At 37.1% G+C, this 25,451-nt stretch overlaps 2 protein-coding genes across 3 annotated transcripts in view; both read right to left on the bottom strand.

Annotated features, from left to right (window-relative positions):
* The window catches only part of SMC6 (structural maintenance of chromosomes 6), a 76,385-nt gene that overhangs the window by 18,708 nt on the left and 32,226 nt on the right, over window positions 1-25,451 (bottom strand). For both annotated transcript variants that reach the window (XM_040225011.1, XM_040225012.1), the window contains 13 exons: window positions 25,159-25,260; window positions 19,680-19,799; window positions 19,480-19,578; window positions 16,214-16,360; window positions 15,701-15,789; window positions 14,846-15,010; window positions 14,288-14,466; window positions 12,757-12,961; window positions 9,584-9,698; window positions 7,910-8,070; window positions 4,097-4,232; window positions 3,116-3,196; window positions 1,853-2,023 (listed from right to left, as the gene is read on the bottom strand). In XM_040225011.1, the coding sequence (XP_040080945.1) occupies window positions 1,853-2,023; window positions 3,116-3,196; window positions 4,097-4,232; window positions 7,910-8,070; window positions 9,584-9,698; window positions 12,757-12,961; window positions 14,288-14,466; window positions 14,846-15,010; window positions 15,701-15,789; window positions 16,214-16,360; window positions 19,480-19,578; window positions 19,680-19,799; window positions 25,159-25,260 (1,770 nt within the window). The remainder of the gene's footprint in view (window positions 1-1,852; window positions 2,024-3,115; window positions 3,197-4,096; window positions 4,233-7,909; window positions 8,071-9,583; window positions 9,699-12,756; window positions 12,962-14,287; window positions 14,467-14,845; window positions 15,011-15,700; window positions 15,790-16,213; window positions 16,361-19,479; window positions 19,579-19,679; window positions 19,800-25,158; window positions 25,261-25,451) is intronic.
* SRPRB (SRP receptor subunit beta) lies at window positions 20,508-21,647 on the bottom strand. The gene is given in 2 exon segments (XM_040225013.1): window positions 20,508-21,347; window positions 21,349-21,647. Coding segments are annotated over 2 exon segments (789 nt in total). The 3' UTR covers window positions 20,508-20,857.

The following is a 25,451-nucleotide window of genomic DNA, read 5'->3' as shown; positions in this document are numbered from 1 at the left end:
TTTGACTGTGTGGATCACCACAAACTGTGGAAAATTCTTCAAGAGATGGGAATACCAGACCATCTGACCTGCCTCCTGAGAAATCTATATGCAGGTCAAGAAGCAACAGTTAGAACTGGACATGGAACAACAGACTGGTTCCAAATCAGGAAAGGAGTATGTCAAGGCTGTATATTGTTGCCCTGCTTATTTAACTTATATGTAAGTACATCATGAGAAATGCAGGGCTGGATGAAGCACAAGCTGGAATCAAGATTGCTGAGAGAAATATCAATAACCTCAGATATGCAGATGACACCACCCTTATGGCAGAAAGTGAAGAAATTAAAGAGCCTCTTGATGAAAGTGAAAGAGGAAAGTGAAAAGTTGGCTTAAAACCCAACATTCAGAAAACTAAGATCATGGCATCCAGTCCCATCACTTCATAGAAAATAGATGGGGAAACAATGGGAACAGTGACAGACTTTATTTTGGGGGGCTCCAAAATCACTGCAGATGGTGACTGCAGCCATGAAATGAAAAGATACTTGCTCCTTGGAAGAAAAGTTATGACCAACCTAGATAGCATACTAAAAAAGCAGAGACATTACTTTACCAACAAAGGTCCATCTAGTCAAAGCTATGGCTTTTCCACTAGTCATGTATGGATGTAAAAGTTGGACTACAAAGACGAGTGCCGAAGAATTGATGCTTTTGAACTGTGGTGCTGGAGAAGACTCTTGAGAGTCCCTTGGACAGCAAGGAGGTAAATACAACCAGTCCACCCTAAAGGAAATCAGTCTTGACTATTCCATTGGAAGGACTGATGCTGAAGCTGATACTCCAATACTTTGGCCACCTGATGCAAAGAACTCATTCACTGGAAAAAGATCCAGATTCTGAGAAAGACTGAAGGCAGGAGGAGAAGGGGACGACAGAGGACAAGATGGTTGGATGGCATCACTGACTTGATGGACATGAGTTTGAGTATGCTCTGGGAGTTGGTGATAGACAGGGAAGCCTGGCGTGCAGTAGTCCATTGGGTCACAGAGTTGGATAGAACTGAGCAACTGAACTGAACCGAACCCTAGAGTTATTGAGGAGAGGTAGGACAAGAGAACAGGTAAGCACAGAGACAGAACGAACAGATAAATATCCCTGTCTCTGATCTAAAAGAAGAAAATATCCCACAAAATAAAAAGGTAACACAAGCTGTAACCTTTTGCGGGGGAGAGGGAGAAAAATTTGGCAATTTATTTTCTGTACAGGTGTGAGGAGAGTATTTAATTCTGATTGATCTAATGATGAAAAGTTGGTGTACATCCCGGTTTTATACAGCTTTATTTACATTTAGTCATAAATTCTGTTAGAATATTATCTAGCAGGTGTGAAAGTGAAAGTCGCTAGGTTATGTCCGACTCTTTGCCACCCCTGGCAACCCCACGGACTATACAATCAATGGAATTCTCCAGGCCAGATTACTGGAGTAGGTAGCCTTTCCCTTCTCCAGGGGATCTTCCCAATCCAGGGATTGAACCCAGGTCTCCCACATTGCTGGAAGATTCTTTACCAGCTGAGCCATCTGGGAAGCCCAAGAATACTGGAGTGGGTAGCCTATCCCTTCTCCAACGGATCTTCCCAACCCAGGAATTGAACTGGGGTTTCCTGCATTGCTGGCGGATTCTTTACCAGCTGAGTTACCAGGAAAGCCCTTCTAGCAGGTATACTGCAGATATAAAACTGAAAAATAAATAAATAAATACACACACACACACACACACACATATCAGAATAACAATACACACACACACACATATCAGAATAACAATACACACACACACACACACACACACATCAGAATAACAATATATACCTTAAGTGGATCTGCTAGCTCTGAGAGCTGATTAATTTTCTGTTTAATTTCATCATACTTGTTTTCTGCTTCTACTTTCAGGCTTTTAAGATGTTCCATAGTTTCTTTTTGTTGTTCCATATTTTTCTCAACCATTTTCATCTTGATTTTATTTTCTTGAGCTTCATCTTCCTGGCAACATTTGCAGAGCATATAGAATTAATTCAAATACTTAAGTTATCCAACAGGAAAATATATAATTCTGGAAAAGGAGAAACTACAGGCTACAAGCAAATCAGATTAAAGACAAATACAAAGAACATTATGATATTTTCATACTCTTACTGGTAAATTAGAAGGTAGAAGAATATAGGTTAAAAAATAGAAAAGGATTACATTTAGAAGACAAACTATTTTATTGTGCTTGAGGTCATAATCAAAGGGGATAACTTTTATTCTATTACTCACTTTTTCCTTCGAAATATAGTATATATAAATATATACCTTATGCCAGACAATGTATCAGATGCTGACTGAACAAAAATAAATAAGACATATACCTTTAAGAAATTGAGTCTATCAACAATAGGAATTAAAGCAGAAAAACACTAAGGGGAAAACCAAATTACTAATCCAAATTGGAGACAAATTCTTATTGGAGTAAAGCTCCATCAGTGCAGTGACTTGATCTGTTTTGTTTACTGCTGTGTCCCTCAGCATTTAACATGATGCCTGGTACAGAGTAAATACTGATTTACTCTGAATGAATCAGGTAAATACTGATTCATTTTAACAAGACTCTGCAATCGATTTAATTCACTAACTATCGTAACTTAGGGAGTTAAGCTGAATGTCATAAAAAGATGCCTAAGAGAACAAATATGGGGTGAATAAAAACCAATCAACTCCGAAAAAGGAAAACAGTTCAAAGAGACCAACTGCAACTGAATAAATGATATCACTAATACTGGTACTGATTAATTATGAAAAATACTATGCTAGGTAGTTTGAACAGTTACCGTTTAGATAAACAAGCTCTGACAAAGATTTATTACATTAGAAGAAGACAAAACCAATTACAATATGTGGAAGTTATATGTACAAAATATTAAGGAACTTGAAGGCCATATACCAGGAAGTTTCTAACTTATTTGTAAATGGAGATAGCAATCATAAAAAGTTGCCTTAAAAAGTTTATTTTTAAAAATCTGAGACTAGATACTCTTAACCTAAGTAATAGTTTTGTCTTTTACATTACATTTAAGTTGAGGAAAAGAACCTTACCAAGGTTGCAATATCTACCGACTGGTGTTCTTCTATATTCTCAAGTTCCCGAATTTCAGAAATACTTTTCCTTATTTTCATCTTTTGAAAAAAAAAGGTATTTAGATTTTAGTAACATAAAAATAAATGAAAAATAGAAACAAAAACCCTGGAAAGGATGTATTACTCAACAAAATTCTACTCTGGTTTATATTAGAGAAGGGTTCCACAGTTAAAGACACATTAGTATTAAAAGAACCAAAGAAAATTATATATAAAGTCTGTATCGATTACCATTATTGCTAATTAACTTTCATACAAAGCAGATAGAAGTATTCCATTTTAGCATTTAAAATGAAGACAGTATGACAGTATTGCGTCCACAGAGACAGTGTTTTCTTGAAACATCCAGTCTAAAGTGCTAGAATGATTATCCCAATGGTTCTTAAAGTCCAATCCCAGTATCTCCTGGGATTCTCAGAGACTCATTCAGAGGGTCCATTAGGTAAAAATACTTTTCATAAAAACATCAAGGCATTATTTTTTTAGCTCACTTTTACTATCGATTTCTTCTAAGTGTACAGGAGGTTTATAACTATAATGTGCAATACTGCAATAGACTGATTTTAGAAGCTGATATGACAGGTTAGGTGAATTTTATTATGCCAGATATCAGAGATTTAGAAAAATATACAAAATGTCAATCATTTTACTAAATCTTTCTGGCTTTGGAAACTAGCTATTTGCCAAAAAAAACATTGTTTATGTTAATACATAATGTACTTGTTATTTTTAAATTAGTTAATAAATATTCTTAAATTTTGCTTTAATTCTTAATAATAGGAATACTGATAAACCCACACAGATGAGGGCTCTTTTAAGACTGTAAAGGGGCTTGAGGCCAAAAAATCTGAGAACTACTCATCTAACTCAGTGCATGGTAAGACCTTAAAAGTAACTAGCAAATGATTAAGCTGAGAAAATAAAATGATGTTTTCTTACCTTTAACTCTTTATAATGCAGCTGGTACCTTCTGAGAAGTTCTTCATTGCATTTAATATCCTTTTCAAGGGCAGACAGATGTTGCTGAAGATTTAATATCTGGGCTTTTTTATTTTCAACTTCATCCTCCAAGTCACTTAATAGAAGAGAGAGGGTAAAAAAAATACTTTAAATTTACTTCTGAATATTACAAATATTTAGATCTTTACAAAGAAAGCCTTACTTGTAACAGAGTTTTGCCAAATCTTATGCAGTTAAACCAGTTCTCTACTCCTAAACAAGTAATTCATAACATGGAAACATGGAGATTTCAAAAAACATCTATTAAACTGGAATTAAATTTTATTTATTTCATTAAGTACTTATGATCTACCTACGAAAGGCACTGTGCACAGTGATAAGCAGAGGCAGAAAAAGAATTAAGGCATGAAGAAATTAAACAAAATGCCTAAGCGTCAGGAAATAAACAGTAACACTGAAATGTGAACGGGACACTGCACTGCATGTCCACATCACTGTGGGAACATAAGAACAAGCCTGGGAGAGGAGACAACTGATGTGTGTTCTCTGAAGTTTTCACCAGCTGCAGCAACTGGAGGAGAAGATGAAAAGAAATACCTGAAGCGAGAAACAGACTCCCACATTTGTGGTGGTGAATAAACACTTATGAATGTGTGGGGAGAGAAAGGGGAAGAAAGAAGGACAACGAAAAGAGGTGGAGGATAAGGTCAGCAGATACCAATGCCAGAAGGGTCTCCACACCAGCAGAGGCACCTGCCTTCAGAAGTGATCTTTTTTCCTCCTCACTGACCCAAGTACCTGTTGTCCAAAAGCATGTGCCTGGTGGAAGAGAACCACCTGTGTAGTTAAGAAGAGCTTTTCTCTGATAAAAAGTGTATGTCAGATTTCACTAAGAGCATATTTTCCCACAGTTTAACATCTCTGAATTCTAAAATCATCTTCTAGTCCATGGTTCAACTAGCAATATTTTTATTTTTTACTAGTATATAGAATAACAGCATTTTAAATCTGATGTACTATTATTATAGCCATGCTACCTGGCAGAACTTTCAAAATTAAAAAAACAATCAGTAAATGTTGAATGAATGATAAACAAATGAGCAAATGAAAGAAAGAGGAGAGTACTTGTATATTTCCAGTAAAAACGGGGCCAGACACAGAATCTTTTTCAGGGCAATCTTTCATCAATGGGAATCTGTCAGTGCTGAGTTGATCGGGGCACAGAAAAGCATTCTTCATATCTTCATAGTATGAGAGGGCATTAGGGAAATCAATCATTCTGTAGTCATTTGGCAACTGCTATTAAGTGATCAATTTATGTAAATCAAAGAAATTTTAAATAGTAAATTATTTCTTTTAACAAATATTAAGGCTCATTTAACATTATTAAGTACTAGAAATAATAGTAATTATTTAACGTTATTAAATATTTTAAATTGGCCCATAAATTGTATGTTAATAAAACAATGATAATGACTATTATATGGAACAATCTCCAAGATTTAATTGTTGCTGTTTAGTCGCTAAGTCACATTTGACTCTTTTGCAACCCCATGGACTGTAGCTCACCAGGCTCCTCTGTCAATGGGATTTCCCAGGAAAGAATATTGGAGTGGGTTGCAATTTCTGACTCCAGGGGATCTTCCTAACCTAGGGATCGAACCCATGTCTCCTGCATTGGAGGCAGATTCTTTACCGAGCCACCAGGGAAGCCCTGCCCAAGATATAATACTGAGAGACAAAAAGCAAGACATAGAAACCATATGCATACTTATACACAGCACAAATGGATGAACTTTGAAACATTATGCTAAGTGGAAGAAGCTGGACACAAACGGATGCATTTTATATAACTCATATATGCAGGTCAGGAAGCAACAGTTAGAACTGGACATGGAACAACAGACTGGTTCCACATAGGAAAAGGAGTACGTCAAGGCTGTGTACTGTCACCCTTGTTTATTTAACTTCTATGCAGAGTATATCATGAGAAACGCTGGCCTGGAAAGCACAAGCTGGAATCAAGATTGCCAGGGGAAATGTCAATCACCTGAGATATGCAGATGACACCACCCTTATGGCAGAAAGTCAAGAGGAACCAAAAAGCCTCTTGATGAAAGTGAAAGAGGAGAGTGAAAAGGTTGGCTTAAAGCTCAACATTTAGAAAACGAAGATCATGGCATCCGGTCCCATCACTTCATGGGAAACAGATGGGGAAACAGTGGAAACAGTGTCAGATTTTATTTTTGGGGGCTCCAAAATCACTGCAGATGGTGATTGCAGCCATGAAATTAAAAGACGCTTACTCCTTGGAAGGAAAGTTATGACCAACCTAGATAGCATATTCAAAAGCAGAGACATTACTTTGCCACCAAAGGTCCGTCTAGTCAAGGCTATGGTTTTTCCAGTGGTCATGTATGGATGTGAGAGTTGGACTGTGAAGAAAGCTGAGTGCTGAAGAATTGCTGCTTTTGAGTTGTGATGCTGGAGAAGACTCTTGAGAGTCCCTTGGACTGCAAGGAGATCCAACCAACCCATTCTGAAGGAGATCAGTCCTGGGTGTTCTTTGGAAGGAATGATGCTAAAGCTGAAACTCCAGTACTTTGGCCACCTCATGCAAAGAGCTGTGTAATTGGAAAAGACCCTGATGCTGGGAGGGATTGGGGGCAGGAGGAAAAGGGGACGACAGAGAATGAGATGGCTGGATGGCATCACTGACTCGATGGACATGAGTTTGAGTGAACTCCGGGAGTTGGTGATGGACAGGGAGGCCCGGCGTGCTGCGATTCACTGGGTTGCAAAGTCGGACACAACTGAGCAACTGAACTGTTATGAAGTATCCAGAGTAAACTAATCCATAAAGACAAATCCAAAAATAGAGTAGCGGTTGCCAGAGGCTGAGGGTGGGGAGGAATGAGGGAACAACTGCTCATGGGCAGTTTTCCTTCTGGTGTGACAAAAATGCTTGGGACTGAGATAATGGTTATGGCTGCACAAAAATCTCTCAATTGTACACTTGAATTATATCTCAATTTCAAACTGTTCTAGAAATAAATATAAGAAAGTACAAGTATATAAACCATTCTGGAAATATATGTAAGAAACTGTTAAACTATTACCTTACTTCTGAAAGAGAGATGGGGGCAAAGGGCTTCACTTTTCAATGCATACATTTCTGGACTGTGAATTTTCTCACCATGTGCATATATTACTTTTAATTATTTTTAAAATGTCAATAGGGACTGTTGGAAAATCAGATTATGAGTTACTTTTGTTTTCCAATTTATATTTTTCTGTATTTAAAAAACACCAGTGAATTTTTTTTTAAACTTCCACATATCAGACAACTATACTTGCTGGTCAAAACAGATGATACAAAGTATTATAATAACATTGTGTTGTCAATCAATAAAGTTCATTAATGTGAGAAACAGTTTAAAAAAGTAAAACAACAAAGTTCAGGGGCTTCCCTGATGGCTCAATGGTAGAGTCCACCTGCCAATGCAGGAGACACGGATTTGATCCCCGATCTGGGAAGATCCAACCTGCTGTGGAGCAACTAAGACCATGGACCACAACTACTGACTGAAGCCTATACGCCCTAGAGCCATGCTCTGCAACAAGAGAAGCCACTGCAAACAGAAGCCCACACACCCTCAGCTAGAAAGTAGCTCTCTCTTGCCACAACTAGAGAAAGCCTACCTGTAACAAAGAAGACCCAGCACAGCAAAAAATAAATAAATCAAAAGGAAAGGGTGGGAATAATACAGTAAAGCTACACTGCATACCAACCTTATTTCAGAATCCACATCTCTGCTTAGAAACTTAGGTCTTGTATATTCAGATGAATAATAACGTCTTGCAAAAACCTGATCACCATCAGCAGTAAAAGCTTCTCTACAATTCTTGGGTGGCTTTTGGGATTGCATCACTGCACGAGCTACAGAATTATTCTAAAAAATATAGAGGGAAAAATACATTTTTAAAATATGCCAAAGCATTTCCACTGTATATAATTTCAAAATGTTACCTATCACTAGTTTAAGATTCAAGTATTTTTGTTTAAACATTCAAATGAAACAATTCCATGAAGATAAATAGAAGAATTTAAAAAACTGCTTTCAAGATTCAAAGAATTAAACTAAGTCTTAAAAACATTGGAAACAATGTTCTATGACAAACTGACATTTTATTTTTAAATTCTAATACTGCTATCCATTAAAATAAAAAATCTTAAGTACCTTTTCACATAAAAATATTTACCTTAGAAATCTTATTTTTCATAGAAAAATGAAATCTTACTTTTTTCTAAATGTCTTTTATACCCTAGAAAAAATGAGTTAAGAGCAAATTCCAAGAAAAGATTAGTACACTGAATTATGTAGGGAAAATCTGGAAATCTTTAATATTTTACTTCCTAGAGGAAGTAAGGTGATTAGGCTTATTGCAGCCATGAAAGTAAAAGATGCTTACTCCTTGGAAGGAACGTTATGACCAACCTAGACAGCATATTAAAAAGCAGAGACATTACTTTATCAACAAAGCTCCCTCTAGTCAAGGCTATGGTTTCTCCAGGGGTCACGTATGGATGTGAGAGTTGGACTATAAAGAAAGCTGAGAGCAGAAGAATTGCTGCTTTTGAACTGTGGTGTTGGAGAAGACTCTTGAGAGTCCCTTGGACTACAAGGAGATCCAACCAGTCCATCCTAAAGCAGATCAGTCCTGATGTTCATTGGAAGGACTGATGTTGAAGCTGAAACTCCAATACTTTGGCTACCTGATGAGAAGAGCTGACTCATTTGAAAAGACCCTGATGCTGGGAAGATTGAGGGCAGGAGGAAAAAGGGATGACAGATGGTGAGACGGTTGGATGGCATCACCAACTCAATGGACATGGGTTTGGGTGGACTCTGGGAGTTGGTGATGGACAGGGAGGCCTGGCATGCTGCGGTTCATGGGGTCACAGAGAGTCGGACACGACTGAGTGACTGAACTGAACTGAGGCCTAATCAACCTTTCCTGGAACAGATCTTTACAAGGGGACTTCATTATTTTCTTTCAAGTATCTGTATAAAATATCAGAGGGCCAAGCCCACAGATAATTACAATATGAACTTGCAATATACATGTACACATTTGGATGACTGCTATCATTGCCTCTCAGATTCTATTAATGAGAAAAAGAGACTGTATTAATTATAGATTTGTTTTGAATTTCCTTGTCCCTTCTCAGCAAATTTATACCAATAGATGAAACACAATACTGGTGATATAATCTAACAAGTTCACGGAAATACATATGCTGATAAATAGTAAACATTGATTTATTTTACAGAGCTCAAAGGTTTTTGTTAAGAAAAATAATTCATAAAATATCAAGTAAAGTACTTAAGCAGAATTTATATAACCAATTTAAGTTTAGGAAATTTAAAAATAATATAAAACACAGGAAGCATTTGGACTTACTTTGATTAGCAGCACTGTCTCTATGCTTCTCATGTCAATCAGGCTGTTTGCAACAACTGCATTATCTATTTCTAACGCTGTCAGAACTGTTGGGTACTCTGGATGATATGCAGTTCTAGGAGACAAAAATACATAAGGATTAACTTACCCAACTTTAATTTTATATATATGGAAAGTGAAAGTGAAGTCGCTCAGTCGTGTCCAACTCTTTGCGACCCCATGGACTGTAGCCTACCAGGCTTCTCTGTCCATGGGATTCTCCAGGCAAGAATACTGGAGTGGGTTACCATTTCCTTCTCCAGGGGGATCTTCTCGACCCAGGGATCGAACTCGGGTCTCTTGCATTGGAGGCAAACGCTTTAACCTTTGAGCCACCAGGGAAGCTCTATTATATACATTAGATATATATTTTGAATAGGTTGAAGAAATGATGGATAATAACAAGACATGGAAGACATTTGAAAACATCTGTAATAGGCTTAATTTTATCTTATTAGCAAATATTCATATAATACTAGGCTCTGTTCTAAGTATATTCTAAGTACAGCTGATCCTTGAACAACACAGGTTTGAACTGCAGATGTCCACTTATACATGGATTCTTTTTCAATGAATACAGTAGGTCCTGCAGTATCCATGCTTGTCTGAATCAGCAACTGTGGCTACAGAGGGCCGACTATGGGACATGAGCATCTGCAGATTCCGGTACCAACAGAGGGCCCTGGAATCAATCCCCTGTGGATACCAAAGGACGAATGACCGTGCTGGCTTATTTAATTCTCAGAACAACTATATGAGATAGTAACATTATTCTACTTTTTTTCAAGTGAGGAAGCTTCAGAGAGTTTGGCAAGTTCCCTGATGTCATAAAGCTAACTTAGAGGTCAAGCTAAGATTTAAACCAGGCAGCTCAGTTCTAGAACCCAGATTCTTAACCATTATATTCTATCACCCACTGTAACTAATTATTACAATTTCCTTAAGTCCTATACTGCTACCACATAAACATAAAAGTTAATTAATTAAAAGACATGGGAGGAAAAAAATAAAAGACATGGGGAAATGGCAATGGCATTCATAATGCTTAGTTCTAGAATTCTAAAACAAAATACCTGTGTGTGTGTGTATGTTTTCCACTTAGTTATTAATTCACCATGTACTTTCTGAGAACCTACTATGTGCCAAATGCTGTTCAGAGGATGAGGAGATAGGAACAAAACAGACTATATCCTTCTCCCCATGAAGCTTACAGTCTATTGAAGGGAGAGAGAAAAGCAAGAAAAAGTACTTTTTTACACAGAAAAGGTTAGGAAAAGCCTTACTAGGGTAACAATGAGCAGACACCTAAGGGAACGGGAGTTGTATTAGCACCCTGAAGAACAGCATTTCATGCCAAGGGAGCAGCATTTGCAAAGACCCTGAAAATGCTTGTTGGAGAAGCCAGGAGGTTGGCATGCAGTGGACAAGCAGTGTGGCAAGTGTGTCTGGACACGAGGACAGGACAGAAGGTAAGAGGACAGATCATGTAAGCCCGAGAGGTCGCAGTGAGGCCTAAAGAGAATGAGAACACACTTCAGCAAACACTGCTGATAGGTCAAGTCAGTGAGTAGGAAGGGAGGACTCCAGAACCAAGCCAAGCAAGGCTCGCTGGTGCCTAGACAAGAGCTGTTCTGGGATGTGATGAAGTTCTACAAGCTTGACTGGTAAGGTTCAAGAAAGAAGAGGAAGACAGAAATGAGTGACAGAGACGACTCTTCTAAGGGTCTTTTCTGTAAAATGAGGCAGAGAAACAGGACAGTAATCTTAGGACAGAGCTCAAGCAGAAGTGAAAACAAAGATAGGATAGAACAGGGGATGGGTGCTGTAGAAATGTCAAACAATGTCAGTGAAACAACCCAGGAAAGGAGGGGAGAGAGGGTGGGGAGCAGGAGTCTAAGAGGGAGGGGATGTGGAAGGGGACTGCGGTAAAACATAGACTCTGGCCAGTTCACTGAGAGCACTGGTTCTATGCTGGGGAGGAGCAAGTACTTTCAAGTAGGCATGTGCCACCACTGAATGGGCCTGCTCCTACCAGCTCTAAAGCTCTCAGTCACAACCACCTCTTCCTTTTGCTCGACTGCCCTGGGATATACTTCATATTTAATTTATATCACAATTAGTTGCCTGCTGACACGTGGTAAAATCAGTATAGGAGAACTAAAAGTAAGAAGGAACAGTAGCAATAACGGGTCAATCATGAGACAAGGAAAGGACAAGAATGAAACAGGCTCAAGCAACAACAAAATGGAGAAGCCTAAAGAGGATGGGGACCAAGGAGAAACTGCACATCAAATTCCAGGCAAGCGTGACGAGCCTCAGTGGTAGGAGCAACTACAGGACAAAATGCTTTGATGATCCTAATTAAGCTTAGAAGAAATCTTAAAACATGATTTCTAAAGCCAAGTAAAAGGAAAAATACCACAATCAAATTAAATATGGAGAAAACATGCTTAAAAACAAGGGCATCTTTCATGTCTCCAAATATAAGACTCATAAGAAAAAAATGGAGTGGGAGAGAAAAAAAAATTTAAACTATAATCTAGTAATAGGAAAATATATATACAGAAGAATATATATATGTACGAAGATACACCTTACATATATATCATATATACATAGGTGTGTGTGTGTGTGTGTATAAGAGTAAATTGTTAGTTAGCTAGCAGCCAACAAAGAGGCCAGTTTGGGTATGGTGCCCTTGAGGTTTGTTAGGGTCAAAGGAAACAATCAAACAAAGATCATAGAAAACAACCACAGCTCTTTATGGACTCTGTAAACCACCTCTAGTTGAACTGTGAGCAATAAGTGCCACAGCTCTGCCATACACCCTCCTTTTTAACGTGGACAGGTATGCACCATTTTATTCTTCAGTACAATTTCTAAGCCATACAAGGTCTATTTCCTGGTATGTCTCCTACAACAGATCTCGTGTTGAGGACCTTAAAGGCAGGGAGTACTCATTTATTGATCTATGTATCTCCAATGTCTAGATTCAAATTAAAGATGTGGCTGATGGAATTTTTACAGATCAGTAGTGTAGACATGGTTAACATTAAAAATGTTCTAATTCTTTCTGAGCTTGTACATGACTATGCAAAACCAGAACAGTTTTTAAATGATTACTGATGCCTCACCTGTGTCTTACATCATACATCTCATTCCGAAACTCCGAAACTATTATCTGTGGCCGTGAGGTCCCTGGTGGATAAAACTTTCGCATCAGTGCCTGAAGCACTCTTTCATCGGCATGGTTATGGCAACAATAGGCTTGAAGAAGTCCTTTTAAGCAAGATTCAATAGCCAAAGCAAGCTCAGGGTCCCGAAGATGAATGCAAGCTCCTAAAAATGAGAGAAAGCTATTAAAATGCCCATTAAATACTTGAAACATTAATGTAACTATCTCTGTATGAAGTGATAGTCACTCAGTCATGTCTGACTCTTTGTGACCCCATGGACTGTAGCCCACCAGGCTTCAGTGGGTTGTCAATTCCTTCTCTACAGGATCTTTCCAACCCAGGGATTGAAGCCGGGTCTCCCGCATTGCAGTGGACTCTTTACCAACTAAGCCACCAGGGAAACTATTATCTTTGTAGAACAGTTCATAAATGACTTTAAAATATTTCATACTAAGCAATTTAAATAATATTACACATCTTATTTTAACCAAATGGGAAATACCCTCATCCCACTGGATACACTGGGGAAAAAACACCAAATCCTATGAAAAGCTGTCTTGCTCTAATGTAAATCAACAGTGTTTTTCCTTTGTGTATACTAATTCAGCCTCTGAATGGTTTTGAAAATCAAGCCAAAAGGGTTATAGACTCTACTATTTAATGCAAAACTGATTAATATTGAAATTTTAGAGAGGAAAAAAAATACCTCACCTATTGAAATGGATCCTGGTATAGAGGTACACACATATTTGAACGAAGGGACATTACTACAATGCTTAATGCAGTATATAATACTGTACTAAAAATATATCTATAGCATCATTTTCACCTAATGATGTACAGAATTAAAAATAACTGAAAACTTACTGTATTTTTTAATAAAGATTTTTTTGATGTGGACTATTTTTAAAGTCTTTCTTGAGTTTATTACAACATTACTTCTATTTTATGTTTTGGTTTTTTGGTCATGACTTGTGTGTCATCTTAGTTCCCCACCCAGGGATTGAACCCACAGCCCTGCACTGAAAGGTAAAGTCTTAACCACTGGACCAACAGGAAAGTCCCTCAATTGATTTTTCTTCTCATGTACATATGAGGATAGTTAACTATAAGCCCAGATTTATATTTGAAAGGGAACTCAAAAATATGTCCAACCCAAGTAGAAACTTCCTACTAAACAATTACATGCAAATTAGTTTACTGATTTATTCATTCAGGAAAAAAATCAGAACCAGATTATTTAACTCTATAGCTACTTTTCCTTTTCCTAAGTTCTCTTGATTCTTTTGTGCTTAAAAGATACAAGAGGAAAGTTACAAAGCTTATAGTGATTTTATCATTATTTCTTAGAATGCGTACAAAGTCAACACATAACTACATGGTTCTTTGATGACAGAGTTTCAAAAAAATTATATTCAACAGACTCCTTCCTGAAAATAAAAATACACTTCTAATTTTTATGATATCCTGACTAACTGGTGACAAATACCTAATGGGCCTACAGGTTTATAGGTAAAGTGCCCCCGTCTGAAGGCATCATCTATGGCTTCAAGAAGAGCTGGAACGTGAGGGCCAAATCTTTTGAGTCGATCAGTTTTACTATCTTTCAATTCTTTCAGTTGCCTCTGGTTAAAGTTCAGTGCAGTCTTCACATCTGACTCTTCTCTCCTAAAAAATATAAGTGGAAAAACAGAATGAAAAGGTTATACAGAAACATCCAGACTTTTCCCCTAACACCTGCATACCAAAAAATGACACAGCTGCATACCAATAAATGACACAGCTATCCTAAGAACTAAAGGCAGATTCTCTATTTGAAAACAATTGTGTTACCAGGAAAAAACAGTCAGAAGACCACTAAAAATAATGCAACAGTGACAAAAACAAGAAAACCCAGAAACTGTCCAATTCTACAAGTTTAGAAGTTTTATTAGGGAAGTGATTTTGAAAGATACTTTATTATGAGAAAGAACAAAATAAAAACCAAGTATTTTATTTTCATAAAAAGGAAAACTACATGCTTTTCAAATAACTGAAAAAAACTTACTTAATCCTGGTATGTTCTTCTTTGTCTTTTTCTATGGCTTGCTGAAATTGTTCGATCTCTTGATTGACTGAACTTTCTTGATCTTGTAAGGCCTTTACTCTCTCTTTTAACCAAGATATTTTTTTTTGCCTTTCCAACCGTTCAGGTTCCAAAGACTGATCGGCACTAAGAGTAAATAATCCAAAGTAGAAATGTTAAGCTAAAAACCTAACATTGTAAAAAACATAAAGCAATGTAATACAATTTTCCCACAGTAGTAAAGAAAACTTAATGGTTGCCGGGGTGGGGGGGGAGAAACAGGAAGTTTGGGAAGGACATGTACACATGTTATATTTAAAATGGATAACCAACAAGGCCCTACTGTACAGTACATGGGGACTCTGCTCAATGTTATGTGGTAGCCTGGATGAGCCAGAGGTTTAGGGGAGAAAGCCATCCATGTATACGTATGGCTGAGTTCCTTTACTCTTCACCTGAAACTATCACAACACTTGATCCACCATGTGTGTATGTGTGTGTGCATGTTAAGTTGCTCAGTTGTGTCTGACTCTTTGTGACCCCATGGACTGTAGCCTGCCAGGCTCCCCTGTGCATAGAGTTCTCCAGGCAAGAATACTGGAGTAGGTAGCCAAACGCCTCTCCAGGGGATCTTCCTGAACAGGGGATCAAACCCTGGTCTCCTGCACTGCAGGCAGATTCTTTACTGTCTGAGCCACCAGGAGAGCCCTAATTGACTATACCTCAATACTAAATTTAAAAATTTAAAAAAAGAAAAAAATATACTTCCTCCATTTCACTTGGATTACTTTATTACAAAATGAGGTAAAAATGAAAATTGCAAAGTAACTATCTTACCTTTTTCTCAGTTCTTCAATTCTTTTGCAAAGCTGCTCATCATCTTTCTTTAATGCTTTATACTCATTTAGGGAACGATTATACAAAACCTAACAAAAAATCAGACACACTTTAATAAAATGAAAAAACAAATACCCGATTCAAGTCTACTTTTGCCAAATGGTCAAATCAAAGGTTGAATATATGCAGAAATACATACTTAAAACGAAGTACATATATGGCCACATGAAATTGTAACATTTTTTAAAGTCTGAAATCAACATAACTACAAAACCTCTACTGTTAAAAACAAACAAACAGTATTGATGTTTGATATGATGAAGTTTTTAATGGGCTTCCCTGGTGGCTCAGACAGTAAAGAGTCCACCTGGAATGCAGGAGACTCAGATTCAATCTCTGGGTTGGGAAGATCCCCTAGAAAAGGGAATGGCTACCTACTCCAGTATTCTTGCCTGGAGAGTTCCATGGACAGAGGAGCAGTATTCATATTTGATATGAAAGTTTTTCTCTCACCTCAGCTTCATTATACGCCCTTTTCTTAGAAGTAAGATCTGTTCTCAGTGCCACACATTCTGGCGCTCGTGCATGTGTCTCTTGACTAATCTTTTCTAGTTTATCTTGAATGTCTTTGTACTTTTTTTCTGCTTCATTAAGTCTGACCTTTAAGAAAATTAACATTGTTGGAATACATTTTATTTTTCAATAAACTGAAAAGTTAAAAACAACAATTATATATGGTTCACATTTCAAATAAACTTAATTTTGCTTTAACTAAACTCTAGACAGTAATAGATAAATGTAACTAAATAAAATGCTAAAAAAAAATATTTTTATTGAAGTATAGTTGATTTACAATATTGCATTAGTTTTAGGTATACAGTAAGTGATTCAATTATACATATACATATTCATTCTCAAGTTTTTTTTCCATTATAGGTTATTACAAGATATTGAATATAGGTTCCTTATGCTATACAGTGGGCTTCCCAGGTGGCCCAGCGATAAAGAATCTTCCTGCCAAGGCAGGAGGGATAACAGACACAGGTTTGATCCCTGTGTCGGGAAGATCCTCTGAAGTACGAAATGGCAATGGAAATGCTCCAATATTCTTGTGTCAGACATAACTGAGTGAGTAAGCACACACAGACATGCTATATAGTAAGTCCTTCTTGCTTATCTATTGTATATAGTATGTTAATGTTAATCTCACACTCATAATTTACTCTTCCCCCTCCCTTGCCCCTCTGATAATCATAAATTTGTTTTCTTTGTCTTCTATGTCTATGAGGTGTTTCTGGTTTGTAAATAAGTGCATTTGTATTGTTTCTTTTTTTCTTAGACTCCACATATAAGTGATATCATATAACATTTGTCTGTCTTAGTTCACTTACAGTATGATAATCTCTAGGTCCATCCACGTTGCTGCAAATGGCAGTATCTCATTCTTTTTTATGCCCGAGTAATATTCCACTGTATATACATACCACTTCTTTATCCATTCACCTGTTGATGAACACTTAGGTTGCTTGCATATTTTGACTGTTACAAATAGTGCTATGAACACTGGAGTGCATCTGTCTTTTCTGGATATATGCCTAGGAGTGGGATTCCCAGATCATATGGCAACTCTATCTTTAGTTTTTTAAGGAACTTCACTGTCTTTCATAGTGGCTGAAAGAATCTATATTCCTGTCAACAGTGTTAACAGGAAGGTTCCCTTTTCTCCACACCTTCTTCCACCAGTTATTATTTGTAGTTTTTTGATAATGGCCAATCTGACCAGCATGATGTGATATGTCATTATAGTTTTGATTTGCATTTCTCTAATATTCTAAAATATATTTTAATTTTAAATTCACATTTAGTAAGTGTAAAGGGAGGCAGAAACAACCATGCAAGTGGATTATACAGTTTGGATGCAATAATGCTTAAGTAGGGTATATATATTTATAATAGTGAAAGCACACAGGAAGAACTTACAGGTCTATCAGAAAAAGTCAGGAATGCTTTCAAAGCAGCAGTTAAGCTGAAACTTTTAAAAGAGTAATCAAAATGTTTCAGATCAGAGAGTAGCAAATTTTTTCTAGAAAGAGCCAGATAGTGTATCCTTCAGGCTTTGTGGGCTGTAAAGTATCTTTCATAGCTATTCAACTAAACATGCTAAGTTTGAAGTGTCTGGAACATGCAGGTAAAAAGACAGGAAGTCAGATATTTGAATCAAGTGCTCAGGATAAAAGTCTGAATAGGAGATATAGATTAGGGATTATAACTATGTAAGACATTTAGGAAACATTGTATAGAATAACAGTGTATTTTATTATGAAGACATCAGCAGTATAATATGTATGTTTTTAATAATAATTGAAGTTGGTTCAGGTGTTACACAAACTAAACAAAATTCATCTGTTTTCAGTTTTAAATTAGGTGAGTACAAATTGAAGTCTGCTTTAGATGCTATTTTTTCAGAAGCCTTCTCTTTAATAGTTATGATATAATCTATAAACAAGTATATACTATACAAAACGTTTTTATGCAAGACATGGTGGGAAGAATATAAATATAAATTAAGACAATCCATACTCTCCTGAAATTTACCACTTACTACACAGTATAATATTTAAATACTCAAGCAGAGCAAATACCTACAGAACTAAGTATCATCCAGCCTCAAGATTCTTTCTTCATTTGAAAAAACACTGAGCATTTATTACTAAAACTGATTTCACTTTTAGATTGGGAAAATATCTAAAGAGGAAACCAACAAGGTCTTCCCCAAGGACAAGCTATGAAACGAAGCTGAGAAAAATCGAGTGAGAATTTCAGAATATTCTCTCAGAAATGGAAAAAAGTAAAGTGAGAGAGGCGGGTGGGGTTGAATTTCCATTCACTAACTGAAGAGGGAATAAGAAATTCAGCCCAGAGATCACAAAGTAAATGTACTGCTTTCACCATTTCTGATACTTTTACACACTCCTCTATTACCTTTCATGGATTAATGCTATAGCTCTTAAAAGGAAAAACACTTATCTGCTTATCTTAGGGGTAGACAGGAAAAAGCAAGCTGGGAAAGATTACACCCTGTAGTACAACCAAGCCTGGCAGTCAGAAGCTCATAAGCTAAGTAGAACAAAATAGTAGTATGCTAAGTCAGTCACCCTGAGTACATGGGGGCTCCTATAAAGAAAGGTTAGATCTATCTCTGGGAAGACAGCAGAGAATTCCACAATGGTGGCTATAAAACCTTGTGAACATTAAAGAAAAAACAAAAAACAACCCCACTGAACTGTAAATTTTAAATGGGTGGACTGTACAGTATATGAACTATATCTCAGTAAAGCTGTTAAAAGAGAATGGAAAGGGACTTCCCTGGTGGCTAGTGGGAAAGAATACACTTTGTAATTCATGGAACACAAGTTCGATCCCTGGTCAGGGAACTAAGATCCCACATGTCATGAACAGCTAAGCCTGTGTACCACAACTACTGAGCCTGGGTGCCACAACTAGAGAGTCCATGTGCTGCATGGAAAAGATCCCACACGATGCAATGAAGATCCTGGGTGCACAATTAAGACTCAAGGCAGCCAAATAAATAAATAACAAATAGAAAATAACTCCAGAATTGTGTAAACATAACTTTTAAAGAGAGAGAGAGAATGGAAAGGTAAATATATAAGTGGGTCTGCTCATGGTACAAAGGTCCATGTGGACCCCCAACAGAAAATCACTACTGTATTTACCACTCAACCAATTTCTACCTCGGTATAAAAAAGTGTAATCACCTGCTGCTCCTCCGTTTTCCTCTCAAGTCTAGCGGCACGATCTTCTCCAATTTTGATGTTATCTCGGATAGCATTCAATTGCTTTTCAATTTCATTGACCTAAAAAGAAATTATACAACAAATCACATATAAGACCAACTATAACCAAGTATATTTTGCATATTACAAATATGTGTGAATAAGTAATTAAGTGAAATTACCACTGCCCAAGCCATTTCATGTTTCAGGTATTCCAGGTTGGTCTTCATTGTACTTAAGCCAGCGATATTTTGAAAACGTTCTTCTTTCTCCAAACACTGGCGCTTTAGTTCACTAAGTCGCTTTAAAAAAAAAAATGTATTTCTTACTAACACTAAAAAGATGGACTTTCTGCCAATATATTTCTTTTGAACGCATTGCCTAAACAAGTACTGAAAAAGATCTGCTAGGCAATTATTTAATTAGAGCAGAAATAAAAATATTTTTGTTTCTTTGGTATACTTTTACTATGTGCAATAGTTTTGTTAATTTCTTTTTTTTTTTTACTTTTTTCATCTTGTATTTGTTTCACAGCATTCATGCTATGAGTACAAAATAGGAGCTCATTAAATAGCACATAAAGATACAGCCCAGGAGCACTCATGCATCAGAAAAACAGAACAGCTTCTAAATCTCAAATCTCCATATGTTCCCTAGTTAAGGGAAACCACTAGAATGGTCATTTCTAGTGTACATTTCAGTAGCATTTGGGGATTTAGCACTTACAGTTCCATCATCTAGGAATGACTCCAAGAATTCATAACATTTCTGAAACCTAAGTGTTACAGGGCTAGAGTGTGGACAAGTCACTGAGCTGATGAAGAACAGACCACTGTCAGCACGGCTTTGCTGTTTTCAACCTGCCTTTACATGTCTGGAGACCATGTTGTAATTGTTCCAACAAATCTGAAGATTCATGTACTGCCCATGAAGGGTAACTGGAAATCACCCAGATCCACACAAGACAGGTTTGTTTCCAGGATAAGGGGCCAAAGCACAGAAGCAGAGGATAAGAAAACACTTTAGATGACATCATATTCTCATGATAGTATCCTCTCTATGTGAGGTCCACTTGTTAGACCTCGACCTTACATCAGGCATATACTAAAGGGATCTTACATACACTTTAAAAAGGGAAGACACAAATCAAATAAAATAACTAGTTTGAAAGGAATACGGGAGAACTGAACTTAAAAAATTAAAAAAAAAAAATTCCACACTGGTTTTAACAATAATTTGTTTCCAGAATAAGGAAAAGTTCCTAACTATATTTGAAACATTCCCTCCAAACTACCAAATCCTTTTCCAAAACTGTCATTCACACATATACACATTCACATCTTGTGTTTGGATCTAGTCCTCAGGCGATTTTAGCCAGCCACTTCTCCAAGTCCTGGATGTCAGCAGAGCCAGCATCCCTTCTTCCACCCTTGGCACTGCACTCCAGGAACTCTACTTTGAGGGGCAACTGTGAGGATTCAAATTCTTTGCCTTTCTTCCCCAGCTGAGCAGGGGCAGTGCTGGAACTGTCCAGTGTGCTCGGGGCGGCAGAACGGGTAACCCATAAAGTACTGATTTCTTTTTCAAGCTGCTGCTGAATTAACTTTGCTGATTTTGCCATTGTAATGTCTTGCTTATTACAAGCGATTAAGAACGATGGTGTGTTCTTCAGACCTATACTGTCAAGGAGGACTTGATACAGAAACTCAGCCACGTCTTTTACCTCTTGCTGGAAGGCTGCACTATCCACAACAAACACAATAGCCCTGGCTGAAGCCTTAAATCGCTCTAAGAACTGAAGTCTCAAGCTCTCATGTCCAGGGAGGTCAATCAAGGTCAGGTTCGTGCCCGTTGTTATTGACTTTGTAGGCAGCAGAGCTGTCAGTGATGGAAGTTTGAGTGTCTCTGTAAAGGCCTGTTAACAATCTGACAAAAAGCAATGTTTTCCCGGAATCACAAAGGCCCACAAGAAGAACAGCTCTCTGACTGCTCCTTCTGCTCCGGATGAACTTCCAGAACACTAGCGACAGCAGCACCGCAAGGAGCGCCACCACGACTGACAGGAGCATCGGGTCCCTCTGCTGCAACTCCTGCCGCAAAGAGTCCAGGTATGGCTGGAAGGCTCCCCCAACACCGCCGCCATTCCCCATTCCAGTTTTGTTAATTTCTGCACTCTAAAAACAGCTAGTCTTCAAATGAGGAAGAATGAAGGAATAAAAGTTTCAAGGCCACACAAAAACTCAGTTTTCTCATTTTCTCTCAGTTCTCTATCTGAGAGACAGACTGGGTGAAGTACACCACTAGATCCATTTCAATGATACTGGAAAGGTCAAAAGGAATTTATTTCTAAAAATCAAATGTTATATTTTTTCTCATCAAAGTTTTCTCTTAATAATCAATCAATAAAATTATCAAGCAAAAACTAACTACAGTGATATACAAACAGCTTCTAAAGCTGCACACCTGACTGGAGAGCCTCTCCTCTCCATTCAGAGTTTCTGTGTTCAAATAGGGACGTCGCTGTGGATCTTAGTGTGTTTCTCTATCCAAGTCACCTTCCCATTCTTCAGGATTATTTCAATCCATTATCACTCTCCTCAAACCTCATATACCTACCACTCTAATCCCTCACTCCTCCCTGACGCCTATTTTCACAGAATCCAGAAGCTGTAGAAAGCAAGCTCTTACAGCTTTCAACAACCTGATATATAAACTGAAAAGCAGTCTTTTCCTCCAGCAGAAAAGGAAGAGGTAGCTTCATTATACTTAAGACCAGTCCCCACTTCTTATTTGGATCCTGTCCAGCCCCTCTTTTGCCTTCTCAGTTCAGTTCAGTCGCTTAGTCGTGTCCAACTCTTTGTGACCCCATGGACAGCAGCACGCCAGGCCTCCCTGTCCATCACCAACTCCCAGAGTTTACTCAAACTCATGTCCATCGTGTCGGTAATGCCATCCAACCATCTCATCCTCTGTTGTTCCCTTCTCCTCCTGCCTTCAATCTTTCCCAGCATCAGGGTCTTTTCCAATGAGTCAGTTCTTCACATCAGGCAGCCAAAGGATTAGAGTTTCAGCTTCAGCATCAGTCCTTCCAATGAATATTCACGACTGATTTCCTTTAGGATTGACTGGTTGGATCTCCTTGCAGTCCAAGGGACTCTCAAGAGTTCTCCAACACCACAGTTCAAAAGCACCAATTCTTCAGCGCTCAGCTTTCTTTACAGTGCAACTTTCACATCCATACATGACTATTGAAAAAACCATAGCTATGACTAGAGGGAACTTTGTTGGTAAAGGAATGTCTTTGCTTTTTAATATGCTGTCTAGGTTGGTCACAGCTTTTCTTCCAAGGAGCAAGCGTCTTTTCATTTCATGGCTGCAGTCACCATCTGCAGTGATTTTGGAGTTCAAAAAATAAAGTCTCTCATTGTTTTCATTGTCTTCCTCATCTGCCTTCTGAGGAGGTCTATATTAGTTGATTCTTCATCCCATCTTTTCATCTTTTTTCCATTTATTCCTTTTCATTGACTCTTTTCCAGGATCACATTTAAATCTTTACTTATCTTTTCCATTTACAAACAAACTCAACAATATCCACCCCAAGGCACCACCTTTTTCTCTAAAAGTGGTTTCCCCTTTACATCTAAGTTTCATGAAAATTATCTCCAGTTCCTCCATTCTTCCTAGTTTTCAGCCGCACAAATCTTGACTTTTGTTTTCACCACTACTCTCCATGCTCCATGTAACACTGGCCCAAACCATTTCAAAGCTCTTTTCCATATTACCATGGCCACTGTTCTAACTTACCTATCGTCATCATCTGTTTGGACAATAATACTTTCTTTATTGATCTATGTATATTCTCTCCTTAGAGTAGTTCACTCTGTTCTGTAGCAGAGTGATCTACTGAAAATATACATTCAATCAAGCCATCCATTTTCATGTGTTGTACTGCCCTTAAGTTTCAAAGCTCCTCCACAGCCTGGCCTTCTAACTCTCGTTCTTGTGTTCTTCACTCTAGACAATGCAAAATTCCTTCAGCTTTTTAAAAACACCAAAGGGTTTCTTGCCCAAAACTCCATCTATGCTTATTTCTTGGAATACACTTCCTCACTCTCACCATCCTTTGTCTGTTATTATTCACCCTTCACTTCTTACCTGAGGCATTACTTACTTAATAACTACACCCCTCCCACTGCCCCTGACTTGCCCCCTGTTGCTAGTAACCTATTAGAATTAATCTTTAACTCCTCTAGGAGCACTCACCGTACTCAATTATTTACCATGTGCTTTCTGCTGCATAGTTAGGTACATGACCCCAAGAATCTTGTTATGTATTTACTACTATATGGCCACGGCCAAAGCACAACGCTAGAAAGCATGCAATAGGAACTCAGTATTTGAGGGCTGAATGACTTCCAGTTTCTAATATTCACCTTCTATTTCTTTTCTCCGACTTACTTTTATTTGTATCTCCCACTGAATCCTTTCCTGATTGCTTTTTTAAAAAATTTTTACTGAAGTATAGTTGATTTACAATGTTGCATTAGGTCACATTCTACTTCTTAAAGGCTAATCCAGGGTTTATTTTGAGAATCTAGTACATTTAATCAATTAGAGAAAAACTTCTTACAAAGTGCATATTATACATAAGAAAATCAGCTACATGATACTGGGACATACTTCTTAAACTTCATAAATAAATTATTTTCAATTGTTGATGACAAAGTAACCGTGAAGAGAGTATTTAAACATCAAGCTATTTAAAGCAAACAAATTTCTTCAAAGTCCTGATCTATTGTTTTTAAAATAATATATGTTAATATATATTATGCATATTTGTCTGAATATTCATTTCCTTTCCCCAATAATAACACTGATATTCAAAGAACATGTGCTCTATCAGTTTTATGGCTTATAGCACCTCCTTGCACACAGTATCACAGACCTCAGGTACAAAGCAATAATGTAGGAATAAAAATACATATACTCATCCTGACTGTTTCAGTTTTCACTTGGTGAACCATATAACTATAAACCCAATTTTAAATATGTATTCCTCAAAAATTTTAACTAAAAAGGTCAGTGTAACATCTAATAAATTTAACTTGGGTCAATCATTAATTAATGTCTCAAAAGAAACCAATTGATTGCATAAAACTGATTAATGATAAAAGAACAAGATACAGAATCACAGAAAAATGGCTGGGACTTAAAGTACTAGATAAACAGCTGAAACATAAGGTGCTAAAAGAATGTTAACATTTAACCAATGTAATGAAGAGTCATCTATAATTATAAATGTATATTATGTTAAATACCAGTTGAGGCTTCTGTTTATTTTCCCATCAAAAGAAATATACTTTTTAAACTACTGCCCAGTGGGAATTAGTGACATGTTATTATGGAAGCAACTAGTCATACAGTAGGTTAGATACTGCCCTGCCCTCCAGTCTACGATTAAGACATGGACATACCCATTATTATAAAACAAAAATAGCAAAGGCTAATAAATACCCTGAAGGTAAAAAACACACAAAAATGTTACTATTTTTATACAGATACACATATATAGATACATCAGTATATAATTTTACAATACCATTTACCTGGTATAAGAATTTAACTGATTTAAAAAAATAATTGCATTAAGTGCGTACAAACCTCTTCTCCTTGATTTATCTGCTCTTTTGTTCTTTCTTTTGTTTCCATAATGTATGAATAGTCTTCCTTCATTTGTTCAAGTTGGGTTGCTTTCATAAAGAACTAAATAAACAATAAGAAAAATATAATTAGGAGTTTGTAAACTTCCATGTGACTATGAAAAAAAAAAAGAATCTGGTCTCTGAAAACTAAACACAAACACAACAAGAATACATTTTATTTCAAACTCCAAATTTACTTAAAAGTGCTACATTCAAACTTCTTAAAGCCTTGTGAAAGAAAACTCATTTGGT

The sequence above is a fragment of the Oryx dammah genome, unplaced genomic scaffold (assembly GCF_014754425.2).
Source record: "Oryx dammah isolate SB20612 unplaced genomic scaffold, SCBI_Odam_1.1 HiC_scaffold_25, whole genome shotgun sequence".
Classification (NCBI taxonomy): Eukaryota; Metazoa; Chordata; class Mammalia; order Artiodactyla; family Bovidae; genus Oryx; species Oryx dammah.
Note: the sequence above shows the minus strand (reverse complement) of the source record. Positions and strands in the feature narration are given on the sequence as shown.